Genomic DNA, 15,329 nt, shown 5'->3' on the forward strand with positions numbered 1-15,329 from the left:
GCTAGACTGCATTAATTTACCCAAATTTGTTTTATTTATCAAATCCGAATCAAAACCACCCAGTTTGCTAGCTTGTTTACTAGTCTAGGCTAATGAGAATATTGTAAGATCAGCTGGAGCTCGTAGCTCAACTTCTTTGGTCGTTTAGCACACACACAGAGCTAACGTATCATAACATCAGCTGGAGCTCGTAGTTGAACCGCTGTGGTCGTTTAGCACACAGCTAACGTCATTTAGCACAAAGCTAACGTCAGCTGGTTAGCGAGCCACCTAACCGCTAGCTTGCGCACAACTAGCTAGCTAAAATTTCTCCTCACAAATGACAGAAAAGTTCATTTTTATTCGTCTATCCCACGCGTCCGGATTATCAAACAGTATATTACCGTTTCTCGCGGTCGACTAAAATATTTATTAAAAAATGTTCGCGCTCTTGTTTCCACACACAAAAGTCCTCCGTGTTGTGTCGGGTGTCCGCTGGGCCTCCGCCTCGCGCCGCCGCCTCGCGCTGTATCTTTAAATCCTCGGACTCGGGTCACGAGACCGACCGTCGTCACGCGCGCCGCGCGGCGGGTAAAGTCCCAGCTAGCTGGCTAGCAATACTGGCTCCAACGATGTTATTTGCCCCATTTACCACGTTCAATCTAATTTAGAGCGATTTAGTGCGGGGACATTCAAAACGATGACCGAGCGCTTCCCTGAGGACGCATATTTTAATATTTACCGTATCAGAGTAACTAAGTTGACAAAACAGAAGTGTTCGATGTGAGGTCTCGGTCTGTGTAGTCTCGAGCTCCCCCTCGCGGCTACAAGAAGCGCGTGCACACCTCAGACGCTTCACCCCGAGGTTATTGTTCTGCTGCTCATATATTCACTACTCTCCGGCATAGACGAGGGAGTTTTTTAAGACATACATTAAACATAAGTTTAATGTAACAATAAATAGACTTCATGTTTATTGCAGTGATCGTTTACTTAACATTTTTGCCATTTTCGTAATTTATAGTGAACGCCATTTTCTTCAAATGCAAACATTATTTACAAAAGCAAATTATCTTTCAATCTCTTGATGTGCATGCTGGGTTTATTAGAAAAATGACCGAAAATGCTATCAGCAAGTTTGCTGACCTCTGATTCATGCAAAAATTCATGATCCAGAATATTTAAAAGTAAAACAATGTAAAATTAACGAATGTTATAAGAACTTCCACAATGTTGTTTATTTATTCTGCGTTTCGTCTTGTCTAGGCTATAATATTGGGCAATAATTGTTGATCAGAGGGCAGAATATTTTACTTTGTTTGGAAAATAATTTAAATAACAACGCTAAAGGTAATGAACAGTTTGTTAGAGCTATTTTTATAAACTTTTTTGGTCTACAAATGTTTTGCGTCACTAATAAATAGGAAACGTGAATAGGTCTGAAGCCAAATTTAACTAACATCATTAATGTTCATGTAAAACATTACAGATGTGGCGAGAGACAGTGAACCCTAGTTTTTAACTTTTAGGTTTTAGATATCACCACTAGATGGCAGGATAGCATAAGGCTTGTGATTTTAATCTAGTCATTAACGACCCCATGGACTATAATGCCAATCAACTCTATGCCATGTCGGAATTTTTTGATGCATCACAGCATGTGGCCGGACCCACACATTCTCATGGTCACACCCTGGACTTGGTTATCTCGACAGGTCTTAACATTTCATCCACTGTTAGGGTCACTGTCTTTAAGACATTGCATTTTCTTTGATGTTTGAGCCTTGCTAACCATCATGACTATACATCTTTCAAGAAAAGATTCTCTGTTGATTAAGTGGGCACCTTTTACATGGACAAAATGTCTGATCACCATGCATCATATCTGGCTTACTTGATATTCTACTGAATAACTAAAAATGATCAGTGCCATGTATATGATAAAGATAACCTGTTTCATTTAGGCAAAATATCCCAATGAGAATTGACTTCAGGGTTGGAAATACACAAAAGCTGAATGCACATAGCATTAAGCTAGACTTACATTTACATTTATATTTACAGCATTTAGCAGACGCTCTTATCCAGAGCGACTTACAAAGTGCTTTGCATCCGATCACAGAATTCATCCTAGGAAATAGTATGGATAGGCCAGAATTCAAGTCAGACTATTGCTAAACTACGACTTCAATTTCACAATGAAATCTGCAAACATAGGCTGCAAGCTTACAATACCCTTTTATGCAAGACATTACAAATTTTCCACAATCATCAGTTTAATCGTCAGATTATCCCTCCACAAAATGGCTCTTAATGGTGGAGGGTTCCCCTGTCTCTCGGTGGTTTGGAGGAAGCGACTCCCCTCTCTCAACATTGCCCTCCTCCGAGTACTTTGACTTCTCCAGGTATGAGGAAGCCAAGGAGGATATCAATGACTGATCACCGCTCAATAAGGAGGATATCAATAACTGATCACCGCTCAATAAGGAGGCAGGTGCTCAACTCTTTGATCTGAAGTTTGATACTCATAGAGCTTCATCTACTCAGAAACTTTGAGGCAGGACAAGGACACGTCAGCCTGTTTTCTGCCCCTGCTTCATGGAGCTTGATAATACACAAATGTTATTATTTCGAGCCTAAAATAGATAGTAAACTAAATGGGAACTTTGTATGTGTAATGTTTTTGTCTCCCACCATTAGGTCATGGATGAACTGGGTCAGATCTTTAACAGACAGAATCTTCACTTCATTCCTGAACCAGACTTGCTGGCAAAGGTTTTATTGCAAGGCTCAGTTCTGCTGGGGTTTTTTTTTTATGTTTTGATGGCGCCATAAGCACAAGATGAATGTAAGAACAAAACCTGGTTGTTTTGTTTGAAGACATCAACTGAATACGAGACATGATCTACATTTTTTCCAAATTGTCCGTTCAGTGTATCTATGAAGTTCCCAAAATCTCACAATGTCCAAAAGGCTGGGATTATACTTACTTTATTATTATTGTGCATTACATACACAATCAAGATTAGAAATGTATTAATAAGTAAACATTAATGCCTTATCAGTTTACTAACTGCAGTAAAGTAAGCAAGACTTTCGTGTCATAAGGACACGTTCTGTAGCCATGAGGAAAACTCTGCCTCAGATGTTCCAATCATTCCCTGTAGCATCAGGACAACAAACCATGCACACTCAACCAGAAACCAGCTCCTTCTGAACCAGGAGCAGGGAGGAGAGAGAGGACCACACCCAGGACAGAGCACCATCCACATACAGAATCAGGGAGGGCAGAGAGGACACCACCCAGGAGAGAGCACCACACACCACTGGACATACAGGCACCCATTCATTCAAAAAAGGGCAACTTTATTAGACATTCACATTGACAATTTAGCGGAATAGCCAGTTAACGTGACTTCCATTTTTTTTTACTGTCAGAGGAAACCTGAGACACCTGAGGAAACCGACATAAACACACCGTTGTGACTGGCTGGAATAATCTTTGCAGGAAATGATATCAGGTTGTGCCAGGCTCTCAGCTCACAGGAGTACTCCCCAGGAACACACACCACCCCTTCGCCATTCCCAATCACCTGACTCTTGACCAGGTGCACCTGTTTAGTGTTAGAGTTTGGGTAAGTGTTAGGAGTACTAGGGTTAGGAATAGTGTTAATGTGAGGGGTTAGGGTTAGGAATTGGGGGTAATGTTTAAGGTTAGGGCATAGGGTAGAGTTAGGAGTTAGGTTTAGGGCTTATGGGTAGGGTTAGGAATTAGGGTTAGGTTAGGGTCAGGGATTAGGGTTAGGGTAGGGTTGCGGTTTGGGGTTAAGGTTTAGGGTTTTGGGTAGGGTTAGGATTTAGCGTTGGGGGTTTGGGTTTCTTGAGCAGGTACATCTACCTTGTTTTGCTACCTATTTAGTCACAGGAGAAGAGTAAGTGCTCCCCTGTAGTAGTTAGGTTTAGGAGTTAGGGGTAAGGTTTTAGCATACAGTCAGGACTTAAGTGCTTTGAGTGTACTGCTGCTCCTTAGCGTCTTCGTGCAGCCTAGTGCCGGTGAAGTTTACTTTTGTATTTTCTGACCAGCTCTGCTGTGCTTCTTTGTGTCAACATTTATTATGATGAATAAAGAAACTCATCTGCTCACATCTCCTTATCTGCTCACTCATCTCACTCCCTCCCTGTTCACGTTACAGTTACGCATGCATCACTATTGTGTTCTTTCAAACTTTGTTTAACATAATGCCCTAATATGGTATACATTTTCAATATCTTATACTTCTTATATGTTAAAATTGCCTTCTGTGTTTTGATTGATGTTGGAACATACAGTTCCTTAAAGTACAAGATAATATCAGATTACTTTTAATTGGTGAATAACTTTCACTAAAGTCGGTTTCTGTGTCTCTTGTGAGTGAGTCTATTGATGACATGCACTATTGTTGCTATCAGAATCAGCTTGTCTGAACACACAATGCTTCACAGAGGTCACGGATAAGTCACACACTCTGTCCATGTTACTTAGCTGCGATCAGGTTTCCTTTGCGTGCTGGGATCATAACAGCAGCAGTGCACCGTCACTGATGTAAAAGGCAGAACAATAGTGGGATTGTGGAAAAAGAACAACAGGAAAGTAGTGTATGTTCGTAAAAGACAGAAGAGTGAAGTTTTTATTCATGTGGAGAAGAAGCTTTACTCACCTGTGAAGCTGCACAGGCCAGTTCATTCACTTTGCATGTTCTTCAGTTTTAAATAGCAGCTGTTTTAATTTACAAAGCTGATTGGACTCTGAAATGTAAACTCTGTAGTCTGGACTCTCTGCAACCTGAACTCGCTGTTGTCTGGACTCACACAAACTGGACTTTGCAGTCTGAACTCTCTGCAGTGTTAAGAGTATTATTTTTTATTTATTTTTTGGCTTCTTATTAACCAACAACGCGCTTATCAAAAATGAAACACAACATGTAAATGTAGAGGTTTAATGACAGGGATCCTGTAATCCAAAATTTGAACATGGAAATTGTTGTTGATGATTTTTGAGATTCATGGATAATTTCTGATTTAAATGCTTACCTGATACATTTCTGGTATAAAGGCTTATCTGATAAATTGTCCACATTTTCAGACATCCATTATGGTCCTTGAGTCGTCCACATGGCAAGAGAGCTACAGTATCTCCAAGTTGTCTCTTAAAAGACTTTGTGCGAGGGGAAAATGTTTAAAAGGCATAACTAAGACATAAACTAAACTAAAGACATAACTAAGCTACTAGCATAACGAAAACATAAACTAAAGACATGACTAATGTACTAAAAGCATATCTAAGACATAAACTAAAGACATGACTAATGTACAAAAGCATATCTAAGACATAAACTAAATTATAGACATGATTAAGGCACTAAAGGGTTAATGGACCCTTCATGTGGTTTACTAGGGAAGTAAAATGTAAGTTGTGTGTAACTGTTCATGTACAAAGTAATTACCACAATTAACAATAATTACTACAATTAGTCTGGTGTTTGTCAACATAATTACTACAATTAGTTTGGTGTTTGAAAACATAGTAATTACAGCAATTGTTATTTAAAAACACAGTAATTGCAGCGATTTGTCTGATATTTTTATACATAGTAATTACTGCAATTAGTCTGATTAATATGAACACATTTTCTGCTATTATTGTGATGTGTATAAACACATTCATTACTGCAATTAATATAACGTTTGTAAACACAGTAGTGGGTTTTCCATCCATCATGTTTTTGTGAATTTAGAAAAAAAAGTAAAAAATGAAATGAAAAAAGACCAAAATCTGAATTAGAAAATGTGTGAAACATTTGTAGGGAAACATGACTAGTGGGCGTCACGTTATACTGTAGATATGTGTACAACATGAGAGTGGTTGTCTTCTAAGTTCACTCTATGTACTCAATGTTTTGCGCACTTCAGCAATCATAAATAGAAATCACACAGGGAAACGATCAAAACAGCCCATTTTTATTTGTTCTGTACAAATATGTTTTGTTACTTTTGGCATCCATTAAAGCAGTCACAGTGCTGTCTAACTGGGTCACAGTGCTGTCTAACTGGGTCACAGTGCTGTATTGCTGAATCACGTCCCGCTCTTTGATGGCTTCATAAAAAAAAAACTCAACTGCTACTGCAGAGGGGATACTGCTACTATTATTCTTGTTCTTATTACAAGCGGAACTGAGGTTGACACCTGACCAACTATACTTTGAGATAGGCTTCCATGCGATTCCATCCAGTCCATGCTAAGAGACAGCAGTGTGTGAACAACTATGCCAGTTTTTGGGGAAACTGTACCACTCATGACCGGATAAGCAGAACTATATGAAATGTTCACTTTTCAAATGTGCATTATTTTGTATTTAAGTATAAAAAGGTAACAAAAATCCAGTGAAATCAGGATAATTCCTGCACATATTACTCAGAAAAAACCCTGAATTTACAAAAATATAGAAACATGCTAAGAAGTACCAGGATTGTTTCTCATTCTACAGAAACTAAGATGTTACATCAGAGGATGCCCCATATGACACACCATGTGATGACAAATACACAAGCATCATCTGATAAGATGGTACTTCATTGTCTGATTTTTGAGATTTGGGACCTGATATTTTTCAGGACACTACAGACATTTCTCCGAAATCAGACAGTAGAGTATATAACATTTCCAGAAGCGGGGTAATCATACTTTAACAATAATAGCTCTAGGGACGGGGTTATCATACTTTAACAATAATAGCTCTAGGGACGGGGTTATCATACTTTAACAATAATAGCTCTGGTAGTGGGGTAATGTTGCTTTAGTGATAAGCTCTGGGGGCAGAATAATCAAGCCATTGTAATAACAGCTCTGGGGGAAAGTGGAGCAAACCCTGAATCAGCCATCTCAGTCTCATAGTGTTGGTGGGTCTGGCCCAGAGGTCTCAGAGAGTCTCTAAAGTTTGATGAAAGGTCTGATTTAGCGTTCTGAGGAAGTGGAGCTGGTCAGGGGGTTTGATGCTGGTTGGGGATGGAGCATTGTGGGGGACGTTGGGGCAGTGTATAGTAGGGTGGGAGTTGATGGCTGGTGGGGGGTGGTAGAGCGGGTGAAATGTGGTAGACTGTGAGGGTGGGAGCTCAGGCGAGGTGAGTAGGAGGGTGGAGCCTGGTTCAAATGTGGGTAGGGAGGGAATAAGGGGAAGGCTTGTGGGTTAGGGTGGCAAGGTGGTGGGTGTGTGGGGTTGGGTGGGTAGGAACTGGTGAGAGTGGGGTAGGTGGGTGGAGGCTGATTTGGGTGGTGTAGTGAAGTTGACGGCTGGTTGTCGTGGGTGGTGCTGGTAGGGGTAGGGTAGGAGAGTGGTGCTGGTGGGGGTAGGGTAGGAGGGTGGCGCTGGTGGGGGTAGGGTAGGAGGGTGGCGCTGGTGGGGGTAGGGTAGGAGGGTGGCGCTGGTGGGGGTAGGGTAGGAGGGTGGCGCTGGTGAGGGTAGGGTAGGAGAGTGGCGCTGGTGGGGGTAGGGTAGGAGGGTGGCGCTGGTGGGGGTAGGGTAGGAGGGTGGCGCTGGTGAGGGTAGGGTAGGAGGGTGGTGCTGGTGGGGGTAGGGTAGGAGGGTGGCGCTGGTGGGGGTAGGGTAGGAGGGTTTTACAGGTGAGGGTAGGGTAGGAGGGTGGCGCTGGTGGGGGTAGGGTAGGAGGGTGGCGCTGGTGGGGGTAGGGTAGGAGGGTTTTACAGGTGAGGGTAGGGTAGGAGGGTGGCGCTGGTGGGGGTAGGGTAGGAGGGTGGCGCTGGTGGGGGTAGGGTAGGAGGGTTTTACAGGTGAGGGTAGGGTAGGAGGGTGGCGCTGGTGGGGGAAGGGTAGGAGGGTTTTACAGCTGAGGGTAGGGTAGGAGGGTGGCGCTGGTGGGTATAGGGTAGGAGGGTGGTGTTGGGAGGCACTACATCTTGGTCTCACTGTCGGGTAGTTTGTTGCACTCGTGCTCAGCCTCCTGAGACACCAGATGGTATGGCATCTTCTTGGTGTTGGTCTCTTCTCGCACAGAGTTCCCGGCCTCCATGTCGGCAGCTTGCAGCTCATGTCGGGACAAGTGCTCTATGATTCCTGCACCGATTGAATCACCCAGGACATTAGTGGTTGTTCGCAAACGGTCTCTGAGAGAGAGAGATAGACAGAGAGAGAAAGAGAGAAACAGATAGAGAGAGAGAAATGGAATGAGAACAGTTAAAATTATTAAACAAATTTTGATTAAGAACAATTTCAGTTTCATTCCTGTTGGTACACTACACTACTCAACACCACAGTACACTACAGCATGCACTACACCACTGTGCACTACATCATAGTACACTACACCACTGTACAATACACTACTGGGCACTACACCATAGTACACTACACCACTGTGCACTACACCACAGTACACTACACCATAGTACACTACACCACTGTACAATACACTACTGGGCACTACACCATAGTACACTACACCACTGTGCACTACACCACAGTAGACTACACCAACGTGCACTACACCACTGTGCACTACACCACAGTACATTATACCACTCTGCACTACACCACTGTGCACCACAGTAGTGTGCTCGTATTTGTGTATCTGTATGGTGTGTGGTCTGTATAGTATCTAAAATTTTGTCACGGTATCTAAAGCTTTTACATGTGCTTGTGTAATGCTCTGCTATTAAGGGGGTCAGTCTTATTTCAGGGAACGATGTTGCGAGAGGTAAATTCTTGTTTTGGACATTCCCTTGAGTTGTGTTTGGTCAGATGAGAGTAGTAAAGTGCCAGCTGGAGTTTATCCTGGTGTTTATTCTGGTGTTTATCCCGCTGGTTCCATAACATGAGCATAGTCATTTAGTGTGAGTGACTAGTTTGTACAGTTAGGGTATGTTATTGAGTGTGAATGTCTAGGTTGTACAGTTAGGGTATGTTATTGAGTGTGAGTGACTAGGTTGGATAGTTAGGGTATGTTATTGAGTGTGAGTGACTAGGTTGGATAGTTAGGATATGTTATTGAGTGTGAGTGACTAGGTTGGACAGTTAGGGTATGTTATTGAATGTGAGTGACTAGGTTGGACAGTTAGGGTATGTTATTGAGTGTGAGTGACTAGGTTGGACAGTTAGGGTATGTTATTGAGTGTGAGTGACTAGGTTGGACAGTTAGGGTATGTTATTGAGTGTGAGTGTCTAGGTTGTACAGTTGGGGTATGTTATTGAGTGTGAGTGACTAGGTTGAATAGTTAGGGTATGTTATTGAATGTGAGTGACTAGGTTGGATAGTTAGGGTATGTTATTGAGTGTGAGTGACTAGGTTGGATAGTTAGGGTATGTTATTGAGTGTGAGTGACTAGGTTGGACAGTTTCATATGTAATGTAATGGGGTCCACTGACTCCTGTAGGACATTAATTATATATGAAAGAAAGAAACTAGGAGCAAAATGATACCTTTGTCATGCTGTACAGTATATTGTGCCATGATGAGTAAAATGCAAAGTGCACTTACAAGAACCAGTCCACTGCGATTATCAGACTGATGTCATCAGTTGGCAGTCCTACAGAGGTGAGCACTATCACCATGGTAACCAGACCGGCCTGTGGGATTCCGGCTGCTCCAATGCTGGCGGCAGTTGCTGTGATACTGCAAGCACACACACACACACACCCAAACATGCACATAGTTGGGATGAGATTATGCAGTCAAGCACAATACTTTAAAACAACCCACTACTGTCCAGCAGGTAAGATACTAATGCCCCTGAAACATCAGGTTTTCCTCGCTGCCCTGGCCTTCCCCAGATTTTAATTAGGGGTGCACCAATATTCAATTTCTTGAGCCAATACAATAACCAACAGCCCCAATAGCCCCTTGTTGTGGCCAATACCTATAGCAATAACTGGTATTGAAATGTGTGTCTACTCGGTGGGTGTCTCTAATAAAGTTCCCATTCAGTGTATGTTTGTGTGAGAGGTAAATGGAGAGATAGAGAGAGTATTAAGTTCTAACCTTAGTGTGTGTATGTGTGTGTGTGTGTGTGTGTGTGTGTGTGTGTGTGTGTGTGTGTGTGTGTGTGTGTGTGTGTGTGTGTGCGCGTGTGTGCGTGTTAGAGCTTAGGTATGTGTGGGTCTGTGCACATGTGTGACCTTAGTGGTGTGTGTGTGAGCTTATGTGTGTGTACAAGTTTATTTGATGTGAGTGTGTCTGTGTATAAGCTTGTGTGTGTGTGTGTGTGTGTGTGTGTGTGTGTGTGTGAGTGTACCTGATGGTGAGGATCTGTCCAAAGTTGAGGTCCAAGTTATTGACCTGAGCAATAAAGATGGCTGCGAGAGCTTCATAAAGTGCAGTGCCATCCATGTTGATGGTGGCTCCGACTGGCAGGACGAACCGTGTCACGCGTTTATCAATGCCGTTGTTCTCTTCCAAACACTTAAACGTGATGGGCAGAGTGGCTGAGCTGGAAACACACACAGAGGATGCAGACGTATAAACAGAGAGACACACATACATATAAACACAGAGACACACACAGACGAATAAACACATGCCTGAGACATGCACAGACATGAAAACAAACAAACATACACAGACATATAAATACAAAGACACACAGACATATAAACAGAGACACACGCAAACATGGGAATGGGTTAATTGTGCAGGAGAGTATGTGAACTGTGGAATGGGTTATGGTTAATTGTGGACTGTGTCATAAAAAAAAACATTTGGGAATCCAAATCTGCAGGTATGTGGGAGACCAGTTATGTGAGAGATACAGTTGTGATCAAATTTATTCAACCCCCACTGAAATAAAGTGTTTTGGCCGGTTTGACATTGATTTTGATCATTTCAGTCATCTTATTTACAATTATATCAAAGAGGCACTTATAAATTAGACAAACATAACATAATATTTATGATGGAATAACGACAAATGTCTTTACTGTGCTCACATCATTATCAGTTTTATTCAACCCCCTAGTGACATTATTTTTTAGTACTTAGTACAACATCCTTTTCCAGTTATGACAGCTTTCAAGCGTGAAGCATAGCTTGACACAAGTGTCTTGCAGCGACCTATGGGTATCTTAGCCCATTCTTCATGGGCAAAAGCCTCCAGTTCAGTCACATTCTTAGGCTTGCGCACTGCAACTGCCTTCTTTAGGTCCCACCAGAGGTTCTCAATTGGATTTAAGTCTGGTGATTGCGATGGCCACTCTAGAATGTTCCAGCCTTTCATGTTCAACCATGCTCTAGTGGACTTGGATGTGTGCTTCGGATCATTGTCCTGTTGGAAGGTCCAACGTCTCCCAAGCCGCAGGTTTGTGACTGACTCCATCACATTTTCCTCCAAGATCTCCTGGTACTGAAGGGAATTCATGGTACCCTGCACACGTTGAAGCTTTCCTGTACCATTAGAAGCAAAACAGCCCCAAAGCATAATTGACCCCCCGCCATGCTTCACAGTAGGCAAGGTGTTCTTTTGTTCATAAGCCTGGTTCTTCCTTCTCCAAACATAGCGCTGGTCCATTGTCCCAAACAGTTCTAATTTAGTTTCATCTGACCACAGTACACTGTTCCAAAACCTTTGTGGCTTGTCCACATGACTTTTGGCATACTGCAGTCGACTTTTCTTGTTCTTTGGAGTCAGCAAGGGGGTGCGTCTGGGCGTTCTGGCATGGAGGTCTTCGTTATGCAGTGCGCGCCTTATTGTCTGAGCTGAAACTTCAGTGCCCACATCTGACAGGTCTTTTTTCAGTTCCTTAGCAGTCACGCGGGGATTTTTCTCCACATTACGCTTCAGGTAGCGCACAGCAGTCGCGGTCATGATCTTCTTTCTGCCACGACCAGGTAACGTTTCCACTGTGCCCTTTAACTTGAACTTGCGAATGATACTTCCGATAGTGTCTCTTGGAATATTTAACAACTTCGCAATCTTTTTATATCCATTGCCATTCTTGTGAAGAGCAATAACCTCTTCTCTTGTCTTCTGGGACCATTCTCTTGCCTTCACCATGCTTGGAAACACACCAGTAGATGTCTAGAAGGAGCTGAGTATCACAGTCCTTTTAAATCTGCCTAATTGGTGCTTATCATGCTTGATTGCTGCTCGTTGACATCCACAGATGTTTTCAATACCTGATGGAAAACACTGGAATGAACCTCTGTTCTTAGGAGTGGTAGTCGTAAAGGGGTTGAATAATTGTGTCAATGAAGAAATCACAAAAAGGCCATTTAATACTTTATGACAAAAAAAATTGATGCTATCTTAGTTGCATTTAGTTCTTTAACAAGTCCTTGTAAGATTTCATTATGAACACAATTACAAATGTGCACTGAATTCCATAAAACCCTTCGCAGCATTGGGGGTTGAATAAATTTGATCACAACTGTAGATGTGTGGTGTTTGTGAGGTCAGGTTTGTGGTGTTTGTGAGGTCAGGTGTGTGGTGTTTGTGAGGTCAGCTGTGTGGTGTTTGTGAGGTCATATATGTAGTGTTTGGAAGGTCAAGTGTGTGGTGTTTGGGAGGTCAGGTGTATGATGTTTGGAAGGTCAGGTGTGTAGTGTTTGGAAGGTCAGGTGTGTAGTGTTTGTGAGGTCAGGTGTGTGGTGTTTGTGAGGTCAGGTGTGTGGTGTTTGGGAGGTCAGGTGTATGATGTTTGGAAGGTCAGGTGTGTAGTGTTTGTGAGGTCAGGTTTGTGGTGTTTGTGAGGTCAGGTTTGTGGTGTTTGTGATGTCAGGTGTGTGGTGTTTGTGATGTCAGGTGTGTGGTGTTTGTGAGGTCGGGTTTGTGGTGTTTGTGAGGTCAGGTGTGTGGTGTTTGGAAGGTCGAGTGTGTGGTGTTTGGGAGGTCATGTATGTAGTGTTTGAAAGGTCAAGTGTGTGGTGTTTGTGAGGTCGGGTGTGTGGTGTTTGTGATGTCAGGTGTGTGGTGTTTGGGAGGTCAAGTGTGTGGTGTTTGTGAGGTCAGGTGTGTGGTGTTTAGAAGGTCAAGTGTGTGGTGTTTGGGAGGTCAGGTGTGTGGTGTTTGTGAGGTCAGGTGGTGCGGTGGTCCTTACCTGGACGATGTGCCCAGGGCAGTCACCAGAGCCTGCAGCAAACCCCCGATGAACACAAAGGGGTTTTTGCGTGTCACCAGCAGATAGAGAGCAGGCAGGACGAGGATGGCGTGGATGAGCAGGCCGACCATAACTGTGATGGTGTACATACCCAGCTGCCCTCCCATGGCTGACAGGTCGTCCATCTCCACAATCTTCCCTGCAATCAGGAACAAGATTCCCAGAGGAGCATACCTGCCAGAGACACAGGCTGCATTACACCCTAGAGCAGGGCTAATGATGAGAAATGATGAGGCGCCACAATTGCTTTTTTTCGTAAACGTAAATTGTTGACAGGGGCGGGGGGTGGTTGCGAATGTATTCGGGCATCTGTTATCTGTTTATTGTTGGCATGGAGGCAATCCCCAGCCTCGCCTTGAGATCGCAGTGCACGATTTCACAATAAGAGTGGATAGCGCGACTGAAAAAAAATAACTTTTGGATTCACTAATGTTGATCTAGCGAAAAAAAAGTCCAATAAATTGATCAAATGATCAATACATTAGAGAGTACTAATGAACCTGATTCAAATTATCAGTACATTAAAGCAGCATAGTTTTTTGCAGTATTTTTGGATTATTTTATAACCCATTAACTGCTAATGGGTTTGGGAATAATGATCCTCTACAGCAGGGGTCGGCAACCTTTGAGACATGGAGTGCCAACTTTACCATGTCTAGTCAATGAGTGTGCCGAGTAGTGAGTTTCAATTCTTGAGTGGGGTGTGGGGGGGGGGGGGGGGTGTAAATGGACACAAATTAAGTATTATATCGCGATCGATCGCCAAGTATAAACGCGTTGAGGAGCGATTTCGATTGGAGGATTGTGCTCTCTGTCTCAGATTTTTTATTGTTAATTTTTTTTGCTGATGCTGGTCCAGCGTGTCGCGTGCCACTGATTATGCCTTTGCGTGCCAACGTTGGCATGCGTGCCATAGGTTGCCGACCCCTGCTCTACAGTGACTCAATAACAGCTCAGCAAATGCATTAAAGTTGTCCAAATATACCACACAACGTCCGCAGCAGGACAACGCCTCCAACAGGACAACGTCCCCAACAGAACAGCATCCCCAACAGGACAACATCCCCAACAGGACAACATCCCCAACAGGACAACGTCCCCAGTAGGACAACATCCCCAGCAAGATAACGTCCCCAGCATGATAACGTCTCCAGTAGGACAATGTCCCCAGCAGGACAACATCCCCAGCAAGATAACGTCCCCAGCAGTATAACGTCCCCAGCAGGACAATGTCCCCAGCAGGACAGCACTGGCCCTTTCCTGAAATGTTCCCAGTCCCTCCACACCATCAAAGTTCCACCAGTGTAAACAGCCTAGATGGATGGACTGTTTTGGATTTACACCCATACTGTGGTACTTAGAATAAACTGATTGAAATGTTCTTCTACAATAAGAGATGATAAACTTGTATGGTAATTAGAAATTGGAAACTGCACAGCAAAGATTCAGAAGAGGCTGCATGTGAAAAAAAAAAAATTCTTCACTCCCACTGCATTAAGACACAATTACAATATTACATGTTAAGTATAAGCAGGAGTTCATCGTCTGATGGTGACTGCAGGACATAACACGAGTTATGGTGACTGCTTAAAACTCCTTGATTCAGCTGTATTCCCCCTAGCTGTAGTCCCCTAGCTGTAGTCCCCTAGCTGTAGTCCCCTAGCTGTACTCCTCCTAGCTGTAGTCCCCTAGCTGTAGTCCCCTAGCTGTACTCCCCCTAGCTGTAGTCCCCTAGCTGTAGTCCCCTAGCTGTAGTCCCCTAGCTGTAGTCCCCTAGCTGTACTCCCCCTAGCTGTAGTTCTCTGTAGTCAAAGATTTGTGGCTTCATTAAGAATATGATTATAATAATCAGTATAATAACCACCAGTGTGTTCCTTTAGTAATGATAAGCATGCTGATAATAATACTGATATTAACAAAAATATTAATAAAAGTGTACTGATAATAAAATAATCCTTTTGAAGAATGAGGATTGTGAGCAGAGCGATCCAGCTGGAGAAGAGAGAATGACCTGAATACCTATGATCCGAATGACCTATGACCTGAACAGGGGATGCAAGTCCCAGTCTGTGCATTTCTTTTTGTGTGGCTCTCTGTGTGAACACAGACTCCCGTCTTCTTAAAGATGTGAACCGTTTGATCCTTTGACCCCAGTGGGCTGTGACCTCTGAACAGCCTTTGACCTCTGCCCCTACTCACCACATGATGATG

General features: G+C 43.2%; 2 protein-coding genes across 3 annotated transcripts in view; both read right to left on the reverse strand.

The window, feature by feature from the left end:
- Positions 1 to 827, reverse strand: part of nipbla (NIPBL cohesin loading factor a) — a 41,404-nt gene extending 40,577 nt beyond the window's left edge. Inside the window, exon 1 of one of the 2 annotated variants that reach the window (XM_076998670.1) lies at positions 722 to 827. The gene's annotated coding sequence lies outside the window, so the exon portion shown is untranslated. The other variant, XM_076998671.1, reaches the window with a different exon arrangement.
- A 5,128-nt stretch (positions 828 to 5,955) lies between these two features.
- slc1a3a (solute carrier family 1 member 3a) overlaps positions 5,956 to 15,329 on the reverse strand; it is an 18,416-nt gene continuing 9,042 nt past the window's right edge. Inside the window, exons 6-10 of the mRNA XM_076998678.1 lie at positions 15,318 to 15,329; positions 13,059 to 13,292; positions 10,262 to 10,456; positions 9,508 to 9,642; positions 5,956 to 8,137 (exon numbers count right to left, since the gene is read on the reverse strand). The exon at positions 15,318 to 15,329 is cut by the window's right edge and continues 260 nt beyond it. Coding sequence (XP_076854793.1) covers positions 7,924 to 8,137; positions 9,508 to 9,642; positions 10,262 to 10,456; positions 13,059 to 13,292; positions 15,318 to 15,329 — 790 coding nt within the window. The 3' untranslated portion in view covers positions 5,956 to 7,923. The remainder of the gene's footprint in view (positions 8,138 to 9,507; positions 9,643 to 10,261; positions 10,457 to 13,058; positions 13,293 to 15,317) is intronic.

The sequence above is a fragment of the Brachyhypopomus gauderio genome, chromosome 3 (genome assembly GCF_052324685.1).
Source record: "Brachyhypopomus gauderio isolate BG-103 chromosome 3, BGAUD_0.2, whole genome shotgun sequence".
NCBI classification, from domain to species: domain Eukaryota; kingdom Metazoa; phylum Chordata; class Actinopteri; order Gymnotiformes; family Hypopomidae; genus Brachyhypopomus; species Brachyhypopomus gauderio.